Raw genomic sequence first — 16,397 nt, forward strand, 5'->3', positions numbered from 1 at the left:
CTAACTCGAGCCTTTACTTGAGCTGGCACAGATACTTGCAGAGGAGAAACTGAGCTCATGTGTTATTTAATGATCGTCATATAAGAGACCAAAGCACCTCCTTACCTGGTACTCACATGCATGCATGTACCCACGCCTCGATACCGAAATGTGGGAAAGAGATGCGGTTCTTCACATGAACGAGCATCATTTCATATCCACAGTGTTACATTTTTAGGGATGTAAAATGTGGCCGATAGCCAGCCGTTACAGCAGAGCTTGTACCTGGCGTTCCCGCACTCCTGAACAGTGCCACACGCCAAAAGTGACGTCACATCCGCCTTTCAGCCACGCGGTCGTGCACTGCCTTGGTTTTTGTAACCTTGAGCGGGTGCCGTGGATGGAAATGCACAGAAGACTTTCTGGAAAAACCTTTGGAGGTAAAAACGATTTTTGTTCCCGATTTTAACTTCTCCTCCTCCTCCTTTCCCAGTGCTGATGGGGAGGTTTCAACTGAGTGGCGACCCCTATTGTTCCGGAGTATGAATCATACACAGATATATATTTTCAGAGATGTCATCTGTAACCAGACTCCTTTGTGATGGCACCCTAATTTTTTTGTCTTGTTTGGAGCGACACTTCAAACACTCCTTTCTGCTCTTTCTCGGCCCCAAACACCTGTTTGCTCGAGTTCCCGTTTAAATTGTTTTTCGTGATCGGGAGTCTTTTTAAATGAGGACAGATTCAACATCGCCAACTCATGAAACTGGATGCCAAATGTAAGTGGAGCAAAACTGATGGGAGAAAACAGATTAACATCGACCGCTGCCACGGTGATGTCATCTTGTTTACTGATTGGCTGATGCCTGTAAACAAGACAAAAGCAGATACCAATGGTCAGCCAATAAATGGGCGCATCGCTATAAATAAAGTGTACAGATTTACATTTTGGTGGTTTTGAATGAAAATCTGTCCATAATCCGTCCTACCAGTGATGCAGAGGTGATCAGCACAGATGAGCCGAACGTTTTACTGTAAAATATAGTTCGTGCGTCACGGTCTCTTTCTTATGCTTTGTGTCTTATTTCCTCCGTTCTCCTTCCATCACTGCTCGCTGTCTGCTTCTCCCTGGAAACAAAAAAACATAACATACATCTCCATCCTCTTGTTTCTATGGCAACGCAGCAGAGCAGAGAGGAGATGAGGAGCCGTAGCCTCCTCCAGCCCTTCTCCGTGATGAGAAGCACAACAGAAAGAGACAGAATAAGAAAAGGAGAGGTTTGGGAATAAGATGTAAAAAAGGAGGAGGACTGAAAGAGGAGGAGAGGGAGAGGAAAGGGTAGAGAGAGGCAATCAGTGCTCGCTCTTGTGCAGGAAGGAGTATCTATGGTAACCTCGGCCGGTTATCAGAAAATTGAAGTCTCCTCTGTTTGTCTCCGTTCTGCTCTCCCTCTGCCTATTCAGAAATGCATTTATCGTCTCCTTCAGCTCCCGGCTTCATATTCTCCTCTTAATGTTGCAGTTCATCTCGTTAGTGTGTCATGTGTGTGCAAAAAGCTCACGGCAAACACTATTTGGCAGCTTTGAGACATGCAAACGTAGAGGCGGAGGGATGGACAGAGGCAGGGGCTGAGGTTTACTCTTCCGAGGAAATGAGACATCTTGCCCAGAACCAATATTTGCCGTGGACGTCGTCTGTAATGAAAATCCCGCACGGGTGCAGGCGCACAACAGGTATCCTGTGTGCGGGGAGGCGGGGTTACACCGAGAAGCCAGCTCACCCCATCGGTCGTGGAGGGAGGTGTAAATAAAGGAATAGCATGTACGTTCTTCACAGAGGGTGGGGACGGCGGAGCTGTTTGTTTGCTCTATAGAGAGAGATGGACGCAATTAAAGACAAGAACCACCTGTCTGCCCGAGCGGGCTGCAGAGGGACGCCAGGCGTCTGCTGCTGCTGCTCTCGTGTAGCTGCTCAGATGTGTTTGTGTTTACTGGAGCCGCAGACGTGCTGTTTATCTGTGTGGAAGCACACGCAGGGAAGAAGATGCAGTGGAGTCATGGAAGGACGGGCCTTGTATACTTTTAAAGTCACTGTTAACAAATGTCTCTGGAACACTAAAAAAAGAGAGCGAGAGAGGCCCCACGTACAGAAAGAGGGAAAACACAGCTGCAAAGGCAAACGCCACAAAGGTACACATGTTCAGCTCAGTTCAGTTTTATTTAGACTCTGCCTGTTGACAGCAGCGCTTCAACTGGAGACAGAACCCGAATGAACAGGCGGGAAGAGACCTGTACCGGAACCAAAGGAGCCAGACGATGACACGCAGTAGTGCTGTGTAAAAGAACGAGGGGCGGATTGAAAGTGCTCAGAGCATCATGGGAAGTCTCACAGTGGCCTGGGCATATGGTTCAGCTTCACCTGAAGACCAAAGGATGACAAAAAAGGCCTAAAGACGACTACAGGGAGGTTGATGACATCCGGAAAAGGCCTCTTTGTTACAAGTTGTTATGAGCGCACTGATACCAAAACATGTGTAATTGTAATCAGATAAGAGCAGATTTTCCTGGGATTTCTTCAGAAACATTATCTGAGGGCAGACGTGGCTGAGAGGCCTGAACTGAAACGTGTAGAAGATTTACTCTTCCAGTGAACGCTGAAATTAAATGAATATAAATAATGCTTCTACTGCCCACCAACAGTGTCTGTTTATTTGGTGTTTCTCAGTTATGGTTGAATAGTTTAACTGCTGCATTATTCGTGCTTTAAAAGAAGAAAAGCTGGCTCGAGTTAAGCTTCCTGTATCTGCCCACCTGTACTTTATATTATAAATACAATAAACAGAAAAAAAGGAGGAGGTATCCTTAACTTTAGCCCATCTCGGTTAGGTGGGCAGTTACATGTGTGCTACTATATTTACATTGTTACTACTAATACACAGACCTGGTTACTGCATTATTAAACCTACGTCTGACGGAGCAGATCAGCTGTGGTTCTTTCCCAGTTTCATTCTCAATCAGCAACACGCCAAATAAAGTAGGTCAGCTACGACGCTTTAGTCACTTCTCTCTTTAGATACCAACCAAACTTCATTATGTTTTTGCAAACCCGGTGTTTTGCAATCAAGTCACCGCAAGAAAGCCAATGTTTTATCTGTGTTTAACCACTGGCATAAAAACTCAATCTGTACAGTTTCACAGATTACAGAAATGGCTTTCAGAGAGGGACGTCCTGTATGTGTGACCAAGTTGCTCCCGGTGAAACTTTTTACACTCGCTCTGCCACCCTGAGAGAAAATGTTGCTACTCCACTCTCTGTTTTCCAAATTTTGTGAAGGGAAATGACCTCAGAAAAATGAAAAGCAAAAATAAAGCTGATAATTCCAACACAGCAATGCAGCGAAAGCCACTACAGATGACGTCCACTCGGGTCATTTGTGTGGATATACAGTTAATCTTGCCATCGCCAATAATTGGTCGAAAATCACGCAGTGACGCCGGCGTCTGGGAAATCAGCTGATGATTCATTTGCTGCCGTTTCTGCAGTGCTGGCAGACACTCGTCTTATTATAGAGTGGCATTAAACATTTCTCTTCAAGCTCCTCCTGCGGGTTAGAAGATATACAGGCTCGGTTTCCTTGTGGCTTTCTCTCAGCCTCGTTATTTTTATCTGCTTGGCTCCCCCCGCCTCCCTTTCTCTAAAGACTCTTCTGTTCCTGAGTCCGGAAACTTGTGGCCATTTGTCAGCGTTTCTGTAATCATTTTGAGACTAGCAAACGGGTTGTGGCGTGTTACTCATGTGCACTGCGATGAGACTGCGATCAGAGCTCTGCCATCGCACCAAAGGGCCTCTTTCTGCATGCGCGTCGAGTTAAAGCTCCGCCGTCGTGTCTTTCTGGCTGATGTTTGTGTATTTGCGTGATTAATGGCTTTTGCTAAATTGATTTTCCACTTTGTTCTTGCATTCGGTGAATGTTTACTTGGAACTAAATCAAATGTCACCACAGCTGATAAAGATTACTCTGTGTACTGTTTTCACAGCATTTACCACTCGGCTGTATTTGGAGGTTTTGTTTGGCCCCGTGTTTACCCAGGGCAGGTTAGCCTGGGATATGTTTCTTTTTGTCTTTCCAGCTGACTGCCAGTAAAAAATAAATGCCTTTTTCTCCTCCTGCTTTGTTTAAATATACAATATGTACTGTAAATGTTAGACAGTGGCAGACTAATATCCTCTTGCTCTTTCCCTCTCTCCTCCCAGCCCACCGGTTACATGGAGACATCATTGCCCTACAGCTCCATAGAGGACCTGCAGCTCCTCTCTTGGGACAATGCCCCAAAGTACTGCGTCCAGCTCAGCTTCCCTGGTGGCACCGTCCTGCTGCAGGTAATTCATTATTATTACGACTATTTTCACCTCCGCCAGGGAGGCTATGTTTATGGTAGCATGTACGAGCTGTGAGCAGGGTCGTGTTAACGATCTGTTACATCCGTTACGTAACTAAACATTTAAACAGACTTAACAACAAGTTACCAACCTGACATGTCTTAAAAAACGTACGTTGCGTATATTAAAATAGGTTTCAGCAGGGCAAACAGCAAAAGCACTGCAAACTTTATAAATACTTTTAAAACAAAGACAACAGAATGAAAATGTATAAAACTGTTCTCACATATGTTAATGCTGTCCAGAGAGGTGAGTGGAGGTCTTCAGTGTTGCACTGATTGTTGCTCTAATAACTCTAACCTCTTGTGTTCGGCACAATTGGTAAATTAGTAAGAGCAAAGTCCTCCATGCAGCTGAAGTCTTATGAAAACGTAACAAGTTCCTCTCTGTCTCCTTCAGAGCATCTGTAACTAGACAGTTTCTGAAACTAGATCAAAACATTGTGGCTTGATCTGCGAGCACATTCCAGGAACGCACGGTCAAAACACACTTTCCACATCTCGTCGCGTCAGCTCGTCAAATCTGATCTGCCCTATCCTACTATAGATTCTTATTTAAGGTTAGGTTTAAACTTGATCAGAGTTGTACATCAATAAAACGCTTACTTCACTAAATGACTACAAAAAGCCTACACGATGAGAGAAAATGAGTACAGACTCCAGACCAGCTGCAGTGGAACAAAGCAGCTCTGTTAGCCTCTGTGGGCAGCAGCCACATTTAGAGGTGGCTTATGGGGCGTCCAGTGGATAACTGGACCAAGACCCTCTGTTCTGTGCTCTGGTCACTGTTGTAGATTAATGTTACACAACAGAATGATCAAAATTGTTATCAGGTCATTGATCCTTCTTCTTACTATGCAGCCATGTTTAAACCTGGAATAGCATCACTGTTTGTGCCCGTCACATTGATTATAGTTTTAGTTTCATCATTAGCAAGTATTTCTATAAACAGCTAGAATGTGGCAAAATGTTAAATAATTGCAGATTATTGTGTAAATGCTGTTTTCTTTGTAGCATTGTTAAATGAATATTTGTACAGTTTTACGCACTCCTGAATTTAACTCGACCTTTAACTTATTAAAGCTTGTCTGTCCGCTGTCTGCTTTGGCTTGGGACAACACAAGGTCCTGTCTTTGGCCTGTTGCTCCATGTACCTGCTGAACTCTGAGAAAATTTCATTTCAGCATTAACCAGAGCCGCTCAGGGGGCACATTTAGTACCGTTACCCATTAGCCCAATTACCTTGGATACATAGCTCGGCCTATGATTGGTGCTGGGGGTCAACAGTGAATGTCAGCCTCTTCAGCTGTGTTTGCTTGTGCCTGCTGGCCTTCTTTGGACCACCGCCCGATGCTCTCACTTTGAAGGAGAAGTGCTTTGCTGGTCGTGGAACGCTGGGAAACCTGGGATAAATCTCCAGCTATGTAAAGAACACTGACGTGCATTTAGTGTTTAGTGGATGGATGGTAGATTTAAAGGTCAAGTTGATGAGTAGAAACCCCAACCTGCCACTATATTGTAGGTTAAGCTGAAGCAGGCAGGTACTCATGAGCACAAAAGGCTGTAATACTACTGTACTTTACTATATTTAAGTATTCTAGTACTTGACTTGCCCCATCCTATGCTTTTAATACAAAATCAACAAATTGAAATCTGTTTCACTGGACAGAAACTGTTCCTTTAACTGTTGTTTAGCATCTCTTTGTGGTCATGTTGCGCTGCATGCAGTGTTTCTCTGCGCGATCCTTCAGCTTTTCTGGTTGTGTGTGCGGTTGTATGTTTAATTTTTGCACTAGAGACACGTACTGTACCAGGAACAACCACAAAGGCACTTTGTGCAGCACACAGCATGATAGCGCTGCGCTAATTAACAAAGTAGTTTGAAGTAACAATGTCGTAGCAGTCACTCATGGGTTGGGTCAGCACATTGTGTAAGTCGAATATCTAAAAAAGGTTTGAACTCCTAATCGTGTAGAAATGAATCCAACACCTGAGCTCATCCGTGTTCACGTTAAGCTGCTGCAACCACAGCGGTGGCGGGAATCACCCGGCAGCACGATGCAACGTTATTACGATTTTTAACGATTCGTGATATGCTGAGCATTTGACTTTTTTGTTAAGATCGATTTTATCCAATAAGATAAAGTTATCTCACTTCAGTTATTTATTTCCTGTTAAATGAGATTGTCAGGCATACCAACGCTGCCGCTAAAACCTGCCATAAGTGTTGCCAGAAGACAGAGTCAATATATCAATCTCTCGGTGTGATATCTAACTGCGATTGAATGGGGTCAGGTTGGAAATAACATGCAATCTGTTTCTGATAATACAGCAATTAACAACGATAAATCATTGGAAATCACATAGCTGTTGTCGTCCACATAGACAGAAATTCATGATAATAGACATTCAGAGACATTTCTGTCGCTGGGGGTCAACGGCGGCTCTGTTGGTGAATAAAAGCAGCCGGCAGCTGGTTCAAAAGAGTCCCTTTGAGTTGTGCTCAGTGACAAAGACTCATTCAGACCAGTAACAACATTTTTGGCAATCCAATTTATAAATTAGGCGACAGTTCTTTGTGTCGTCTTTGTTGGATGCTTTGTCAGTTGAGCTGGTTTAATGTGAGTTTGTGCAGCTAGCGTGGTGTCACGATGGGGGTGCATGAGATGAGAGTATTTGAATTTATTTAATAAAACATCCATATTTGGTGTCCCTCCACTGAGACAATATTGCCAAGCAAAATATTTGCGATTTGAAGCCACCGCTCTGTTTCCAAAGACACGAGTGGAACGGTCTTACTGTGAACGCCATCAACTTTATCAGGAAGTCTGACACGTCTAGTTATTACATTTTTATTTTAGTTAAAAGACTTTAAATTGGATTAGATTACTAAGATTACAATTACTTAGAGATTATGTGGACTTCTTGGCAGATGCACAGAATGGTTGTTATTATCAACTGTGCATCTGACAGTTGCAGCACTGTGCAAGTTTTTGATATTGTTTTAGCAGCTCTCTGACCATTAGGTTTGCTTTTATGGGTGCGTTAAATCTGTTTCTCTTCTTCACAGCGCAGGAGTCTTTAATAAAACTGTAGGTCTGGTCATTTAATGCTGGCTAAAAGGTGAACTTATGACTTGAAGTTTGTTTCAGGATATGCTCGAAATCATTTGACATCTCGTGTGTGTGTGTGTGTGTGTGTGTGTGTGTGTGTGTGTGTGTGTGTGTGTGTGTGTGTGTGTGTGTGTGTGTGTGTGTGTGTGTTGCTGCAGGCTGCAAACAGCTACTTGAGGGACCAGTGGTTTCACTCCCTGCAGTGGAAGGTAAGGTCACTGCTTTTTCTTTCTTTAACTATGAATTAAATCATTTCTTCAGCCTCATTAAAGCTCCACGCTGCAGCCTTCACCCTGTCCTCCACTTTGTAAAGATTACCACACGCGGTGACATTTACTGCAGAATTATCATCCCAAAACATCAGAAATGGATGTTTATTATTACACACCTTCCCCATACAGCATTTTATAGCACTTCAGAGCTTTATGAGGATCAGACGTCTAAACCTGTCAGGTCTGAATCCATGCTGTGCTCACAGAGCTAAATAAAGCTGTACAAGGAAGTATGCCTTAGTACTTGCAATGACTTCTGCACTGTACAGATGTTTCGGGTTAGTGTATGACACGTTTCTTGGGACACATTTAAAATAAAAATCCAACACAAACACGGAGGAAACTGTGACAAAGGAGGAGCAACGAGACAAAAACCACTTTTATATTATTTCCTAATGATTTGTGTCTGCTTTGGTTATCACTGTCATGTGTTTATTTGGCTTTTTTTTTAGGTGTTTTGTACATGTTTTTCCCTTTTTTTTTCTTGGCTCCGCCCAACTTTGAGGAACTTTCTTTGTCTCTTTGTAGCTGTTCTGTCTCTCTTTGTGGTCTGTGTCTTTCCACACTTGTTTTCTTTCTGTGTATTTTGTGTGTGGGCTTATTTTTTTCTTTCTTTGCATATCTTTGCGGTTCCTTTTGTCTAAAGGTGGATTTACGGTCTTGGATTTGTATCCATTTGCATAGGTATTTGCCTGCGGACAGCCTCGCGCACCTTCGCCTACATGTGGTAGCTGTTTATTGTCACCAACAGTGGCACAAACAACCATCTGTGGGCTGGTGTTGCTTGTGCTTTAGTGGGTCAATAAGTTGCAGAAGAGTGAAGTTCAAATGTAGAAAAAGCTGAAGTTAAACTGATCATTAAAAAACTATAAAAAGCGTTCGCTGCTCTGTTGTCTGTGTTTCTCATGCAGGAGTGTAGTGAACTCAGCTGTCACTCAGCTACAGCATCGTTCACATCGAGCTGTGTTGTTTTTTTTGCTGGAGCATTGTACACAAGCAGTTTTCCTGGGCCCTCCATAGGCAAATACCTGTGCAAACAGACACAAATGCAGCACCCTGATGTGTTATGTGCAGTCCTGCGGCCTTTGGGCCGGTGCTCAGCTGTCTGTGACCGCGTCGTGTCTCCTGCAGAAAAAGATCTACAAGTATCGCAAGGTCCTAAACAACCCGAGTCGCTGGGACGTGGCGCTGAAGGAGATCAGAGCGCTGGTGGACATGGCTCTGACCTCACCGCTGCAGGATGAATCCATCCACCAAGCTCCACTGCACATCATCTCCACCCTGCTGGCTGAGGTAGCACACTCACTCATGTTGCGTGACATTGTTTGATGATGTCGTTTCCTTTAACCTCCTAGGACCTGGCCTCCACATATGTGGACATCACATTTTGGGTTGTGTAGACCAAAATACTACATTTTGCTCTACAAGGGCCTGATATCCACTTACGAGGACGTTACACTGCCACTGTTCTATCTAAATTTAAAACAAATATCCTCATATGTGGCTCTCATTTTTCTCAGAAACAAAAATTAGGTGAAAAAAAAAATCTGGTAATTCTTTGTTTTTACATTCATCAGGTGCCAATCAGCCCAAATGTCAAAGAGAAATTAAAAATGCATGCCATGGAAGAGTTCGGGTCTTAGGAGGTTAAGGTGGAGAATTTCCATCGTTAGATATATCGTTAACTCCGTAATCCATAATTAGTTCTTCCTTATTTTTGATTTGTTCCTCTTCCTTTGCAGAACTCAAACCTCAGTCCTCAGGATCATGAAAACATCATCGTGGTAAGTTTGCTGTCACTGTGCACTAAACTGATACTTAATGAGTTTATTAATCATTAACACGTTTCAGTCCACCCTTTTGTTGCTTTGCTTGTTAAACTGAAGAATATAGATTGTTCCCGTGTTTCTCTTCATGCTGCACTTTTTTATTTGTGTGTTTTCGACCGCGGCGGTCGATACCCACGCGGTGGTAACTGGGCAGAGCGGGGGGAGCTTGATGCTTAGGGAAATTGTGATGTTTGTGTAGCTCACCTGTGGCCTGTTTTTGCACAGCTCCTTCACCTGACAGCATCAGGTACATTCTGCTGGCTCTGGGCCTGTGTAAATAAGAGATATGATATGGAAATAGTCACCTGTATGTGTGTGTTTCTGTGTGTTCATGTGTGTTTGTGCAGGCTATCGCTCCTCTTCTGGAAAACAACCACCCTCCACCTGATCTGTGCGAGTTCTTCTGTAAGGTGAGCTCTTGTGCAGCGTGATGCTGAACGCGTTTCTTCTGCCGTAAATATTTCAAATAATTAAAAGCGCTTCCTTTTTGACGCCCGCCGATCTTGTGTGTTGCAGCACTGTCGGGAGCGGCCGCGGTCGAGCGTTGTGATCGAAGTGTTCACTCCTGTGGTTCAGAGAATCCTCAAACACAACATGGTGAGATCGGCTTTTCTGCACAGCGCCATTTTTATCTTAGACTTCTTCTTATTTTAGACTTCTCAAAGTAAATTTTAGGAAGCAGAAGATTTTGCAAGACCAGCAATTCCCAGCAGCGATAGATCTGCTTTAAAAATCTTTACTGGTTCCACGTAGCCCACCTCTCCTTTTGATGACTGTTTATTGCAGGCAGTTTTGTGTTTTTGGCTGCAAATGCCACATTCCTGCGGTGCCTTAACCCTGGGAGCGTTCTGTTAGCTGTTTGGTGCTGTGTTGTAATTTAACGTCATATCACCCACCAGATCATCTGTGACCCATCTAAGGTTAGGGTTGGACTGTGTTTTGACGTCATCCTAAATTGGTAAATATTGAGAAATCCCTCAGAGACCGTTAGCTTTCAAATTAAGGGTTTCTGCAGAAGCATTTCCATGCAGGCAGAAATATATTTAAAACTTTAGACTTTGTAAATGTTAAAAGGTTAAGGTACTTTGTTCTCCGTGGTTTTGGTATAGCGGTAAGTCACTGCTCCCACTGGGAAAAACCTGATCTCTGTGGATGACGATGCGCATTTTGCTGAATGAGAGTTTAAATCCGTCTGCTGTCTTCAGTTCTGTGAGAATGAAAAAGACATGAATGATTTGCCATGTTAAGTTCCCACAAGCCCTCACTTTAGGCTGGAGCTCAGGCCATGAGCTGCAGCTTAAGTAATAGATAGAAATGGTGATTAAGTATGGTGTAGAAAGAGCACGGTGAGCTCCAATCAGTGTGAGTCTCGTCACTTTACCAACTGTCAGTGGCACTCATAGAGAAACCTAAATGAGGTGTTTTGCAAAGAAAGACTCTTCTAGTTGTCTTTAATAAACATGTATGCAGTAACTAATGGGAATAGGAAAACATTTTATTTCTGCATGTCCTTTTTTTTATTTTGGATTATATTTTCCTAACTCTGCTTTTGGGTGTTGCTGACAGGATTTTGGGAAGTGCCCTCGTCTGCGTCTCTTCACTCAGGAGTACATCCTGGCTCTTAATGAGCTCAACGGTGGGATGGAGGTGGTCAAGAAGTTTATTCACAGGTGAGCATGTGCTGCTATAAACCTGTAATCCGTGACTCAATAACTTCAGACTACAGCCTCTATTTAAAGATGCAGTGAGGTGGGATTTAATTGCTCTGGAGCCCGCAGCTGTAGCTCGCGGTCAGGATGGCAGGATGTTTAAAAAGGGGGAAAAAAGTTTTTGGGGCATTGCCTTCAATACTGGGTAAACATGCTGCAGAGACCAAAGCCAGACCAGTCTACTGGAAACCAGAAATAAGGCCACGGCGAGCCTGAGGAGAGGCTGCCCGTTCAGCTGAGCGTTATTAAGATGAAAGTTTTAAGAAAAAGAGAAAAATGTTGCCAAACCATCAGATTGTAATTTACCTGAACACTTGGACAGTTATTTATTTTCTCAATAATATTACATCGAGTTTGATGACACCGTATGTAGAGTGTGTGTGAGTTGTGTGTTTCTTGTCCACTTGTCCTCGTGGTAGAAACTGGGCACCAACGTATATCCTCACTCTACAAGTGTAGCTCTTTGAATTCTCATAATAGACAATATAATAACACATAAGTAGCACATTTGTTTTTTCTTTGAATGATTCACAATCCAAGAGGAAGTGAATATAATTTGAAGCCAAAGGCTGTTGGATAAAATGCAGCACACTGCAGATATTTCCCATACGTGAGGAGGAACTGAATCTGTGTGAAAACCAAAGAGTGGTAGGCCAGCAGTTCAAAGTAACAGGCCAGCATGACCTTTCTCCGCACTGCGTGAGACCAGCCACTCACTTTTACAAACCCCTACACTTCCTGGAACTGCCAACTAGTATTTTGAGCCAAATCGGTAGCATGACAGAGCTAACACTGTTATTGTCTTGTCCTCATCATCTCCAGCGTGGCAGGTGTAGCCCCCTACACTCACAGTAGAGTCACTAGCATTCCTAGCTATCCTTTACAGGTCACTACTGACTGGCATTCCTAAAGAATTCAAGTATACAGTGTTTTGTTAAAATGCAGGTGAGGCTGTACCCCCAGAAAGCTCATACACAGTTACCATGTAGTCCTTTAGCGTCAGCTTGGAGGACGGGTATAGTTGGACTCACGCTGGATTTAGATGAGTTGTAAGTTGTCCTCTAACCTGCACGTTTGTTTTGCAGCATGCACGGGCCCACAGGCCAGTGCCCTCACCCACGTGTCCTGCCAAACCTGGTGGCAGTGTGTCTGGCTGCTATTTATTCCTGTTATGAGGAGTTCATCAACAGGTCAGTCACGCCCATATCCACACGCAAACAGTATCTGCTCCTTCTTCTTCTTTTTCTTGTCGAAACGCTAACTCGCCTCACCACCGTCACATTCGTCCTTCTCTTCTTTCCAACTCTCACTCAGCCTATACATTTGTTGTTTGCACTTTTTATACTAGACAAAGCTCACTCCACAGCATGCACGGAGAGTATTTACACCATTAAAAGGTTGCTTTTAAGGCTCCTTCTTGCTGCTGTTCCGGCAGAAGGGTTATTCTGTTGTTTGCCTTCACGTTGTCATTGATTAGACAAACACATGACTGGTAATTTCCCACATCTTGTAGGACTAATATGAAGGAAACGATACAAACACCAATTTGCAGATGTTACCAGGAAAGCAGACGGTAACTGTTTCGATCATCAGACCACATTATGCCATTTATAGCCCTAAACTAATCTGCAATGTTCCAGAGTGCCACAGAAATACATGAGCAATTATATACAAAAGAATAAATGGAAAGTAATTAAATACATAAGCTGATTATGTTTATTAAGAAGAATAACCTGAGGTTTGTTGGGTTCTTGCAGGACTATTCACAGTTTCCAGTTTTGCTTCTTATTAAATGCAGCTCATTGCTTATGGATGTAGCAACTGTGGCATCAGCCACTGGTTTGTGGATTTAGCATTCAACATCAGCATTTTGGACTTGGTTTTTATTTATTTTAGAATTATTTTTTGAAATGTGTCTTTCTGGTGTTTCCCATCTGGACTCTGTTGATTTCACGGGCCTTCTCAGCTCATTATCACCATCCCTTTAGCGCTGTTCACCCCAGAGAGGAGCCACTTTTTCCAAAGCACTAACCCACGAAGGAGCTGTCACTCCAGGAACTGTCTCTTCTGCCTCCAGCTACATCTCACCTGCATCTCTAATCTGTGCTTACGCTTTTTCATGCACGCTCTCCAGCATGACCGATTTTTTCCTCTCTTGCTCGTTGCAGTCGGGACAACTCCCCCAGCCTGAAGGAAATCCGAAACGGCTGTCAACAGCAGAACGACCGCAAACCCCCGATGCCGCTACGCCTGCTGCGGCCCGAACCCCCAACGCCACCTCCTGCCACCATCCTACCGCTCTCTACCACCCCCAGTCCTCCTCAGCCACCTCCCCCAGCCCCCACTAACCCCGTGGCTCCAACCATCCCCATCTCATCTCCGATGTCCTCCCTGCCGCTCTCTCCTCCTCCCTCCGTCGTCAACTCCAGCGAGATCCTGGTGGAGCTAGAGCGGAACAACAATTCGGCAAATACCAAGCGGAAGGGCGGGCCGACGAGGGGCGACAGCGAACCCAACCTTATCGACTGTCTGCTGGTCAGCCCGGCCGTCAACACGCTCTCCATCCAGCTGCCGGCACAGGCTGACCGAGTGCTGGGCTGCTTCGCTCTCATCCTCAAGATGCTGTGAGTTAATGCATCAGTGCTGTAGCACGCCAAAACTGTTTTTCTCCGGGGTGACAGGGTGACGCTGACTCTGTGTTCTTGCTTTGTGATGTTGCTGTAGGTCAGACTATGACGACTGGAGACCTGCTCTGGCCAGCCTGCTGCAGCCCATCCCCTTCCCTAAAGAGTGAGTGTTCATCATAGATAATGTAGCATATGTTGCACACTGCATATATAATAGGATATGCAAATAAAAAAAACAGATAAATCCACCATGATGTCACGCAATGGTTTGAGCAGGCTCCAATCATAAACACACTAAATGACAGACTAATAAAAAAGAATTTAACTTCTGTGTGGAATTAGTGATGGTAAGACAGAGTAGACCGTGACTGACTACACTTCCACATTTCAGGAGATTAAAGCAACTTTAGTATCCAGTTTGATGAAAACACCCATCGTCCATTAGTCATGAATGAAGATGTCACTTTGCCTTCAGACACCAAACCTTTTTGTACCAGAGCATTGCTTAATTTTTTCCTCTGTTTTCACATATTCACACTCACTCACTCATCCAGTGATTCATCTTAATCTAAAGACCAAGAAAAAAAGGACAACTCGGATTTGGAGAAAAATCTCCAAAAAACATATTTTTTTATTAAAATGTGGCGAACTATCCAAAGGTATTGTATGAGTTAGAATGCTGGATAATATAATATATGTTATTAATGATGAAAGACCAAAAAGCAGCCGGGGCCTTGTGTTCATGGAGGCCACTGAATCAGCGGTCCTCAACCTTTTTGGGGCCACAGACCGGTTGAATGTCAGAGAATATTTTCACAGACCGGCCTTTAAGGTGTCGCGGATAAATACAACAAAATAAAACGATACGACCAAGACAAAAACGGTGGTATTTTGTAAATATAATAATAAACGTGAATTCACTGTGTAACTGTGTAACTTTATTAGCAGCGTCCTCCTGAAATGCACCAACAACATTGAGAGTAACATCCTCCTCTCTGCCCCTTAATGCTCTCTGGTCGCTATGGTAACGCGTAAATATTTCTTTCAAAATAAGACACACAACTACAACACGGGAAAAGACCCAGGGAAACTGAGTTAACGATTAAAACCCTGAAAACCATAAATTTCACACCCGAGCCTCAACTCTCGGACCGGTACCAAACGACACACGGACTGGCCCGGGCCATGGCCCGGGGGTTGGGGACCGCTGCATTAAACTGCTCCAAACAGCAGAGAATTTGGGGTTCCTGCTGTGGGAGAGTCAATTAAAACCAAACGTGTGCCTCTGGGGCTGAGCAGTGAAGCTGTGCGGAAGCCCCACAAAACCTGCAGTTCCTGTTGTGGCCACTTGAGCTTAGTTCCAAAAACAAGCCAGTCCCCACTGACTCGCTGTCGCTGTCTCTCAGGGTGTGCACATATTTCTGATGAGGACCCGTGAGGGTGTCACTGCTGACGTGGTGAGGTACATTACCGGGCTTCCCAAAGGATCACAGACTAGGATGGGGGGAGGATTCCTACCCCCAGCGAGCCCACTGTTGTTAGGCATAAGTAGCCCAGAGCTGTCTTTGTAATTGGCTGCCTGATCCCAAGCTTCATTAACGGCAACTAGACAACAACTTGTTGTTTCTTCAACTCGGGAACCCACCTGCGCCACTGTTACCTGGCTGATGTCTTCAGGCGTCATTAGGAAAAGCAACAATATTCCCCAGAACCCTTTAGCTCTGGACAGAGTGAGTCATCTCGTACAAAGTGAGAAGCATATGCATGCAGAGGACTAATTAACACATTACAAGTTGTTAGTCACACATTAATGATTCCATAAATATCATCCCATACTACATGAATAATACCAAAAACAAAGAGGGTTTTTTAATAGCTATATGAAGTATTTTTAAATAATACTTTTTAAATGATATTTAAACTGCTCCACTGTGGGATCTTCCTGCTTTGTTTGCAGTCCCACTCCCACCATTTCAAAACGTCTGGAAACACCACGATCACCAGCCAAAGGCTCTGTGATAGGCAAACGAAGCAACAGAAGCTGTTCGGTTAACCAGTGACGCTTCTTTCCACTCGACATTTTTCAGTAACCAGCATCTAAATTCTTTACTTCTAGCCAAAACATGTTTTGTGAGGTCACGGCGACCTTTATCTTTGACCACCACGATCTAATCGTTCATCCTTGAGCCCAAGTGAATGTTTGTGGCAGACTGGCAGTCACAGACATGACTTAGATGAGAACGAGGCATTCTCTGTGAAATCTGTTGAATAAGGTGGAAACTGGATGTTTTATGCTGTAAAAACTAACAAATATGTAAGCACAGGAGCTTTCAGTGAATGCCATTTTATTGTGCACCAGCTAATTATAGTCATGAATACAAGAAAATACTGTCAGTTGTAAGGATTTATGTATCAGGACATCAGATGC

General features: G+C 43.9%; 1 protein-coding gene across 2 annotated transcripts in view; it reads left to right on the top strand.

Annotated features, from left to right (window-relative positions):
• LOC116318841 (c-Maf inducing protein) overlaps nucleotides 1–16,397 on the top strand; it is a 43,108-nt gene that overhangs the window by 15,333 nt on the left and 11,378 nt on the right. For both annotated transcript variants that reach the window (XM_031737994.2, XM_031737995.2), the window contains 10 exons: nucleotides 4,235–4,360; nucleotides 7,691–7,741; nucleotides 8,936–9,097; nucleotides 9,547–9,588; nucleotides 9,981–10,043; nucleotides 10,150–10,230; nucleotides 11,200–11,303; nucleotides 12,428–12,532; nucleotides 13,511–13,966; nucleotides 14,067–14,132. In XM_031737994.2, coding sequence (XP_031593854.1) covers nucleotides 4,235–4,360; nucleotides 7,691–7,741; nucleotides 8,936–9,097; nucleotides 9,547–9,588; nucleotides 9,981–10,043; nucleotides 10,150–10,230; nucleotides 11,200–11,303; nucleotides 12,428–12,532; nucleotides 13,511–13,966; nucleotides 14,067–14,132 — 1,256 coding nt within the window. The remainder of the gene's footprint in view (nucleotides 1–4,234; nucleotides 4,361–7,690; nucleotides 7,742–8,935; nucleotides 9,098–9,546; nucleotides 9,589–9,980; nucleotides 10,044–10,149; nucleotides 10,231–11,199; nucleotides 11,304–12,427; nucleotides 12,533–13,510; nucleotides 13,967–14,066; nucleotides 14,133–16,397) is intronic.

Source organism: Oreochromis aureus, linkage group 7, assembly GCF_013358895.1.
Source record: "Oreochromis aureus strain Israel breed Guangdong linkage group 7, ZZ_aureus, whole genome shotgun sequence".
Lineage (NCBI taxonomy): Eukaryota > Metazoa > Chordata > Actinopteri > Cichliformes > Cichlidae > Oreochromis > Oreochromis aureus.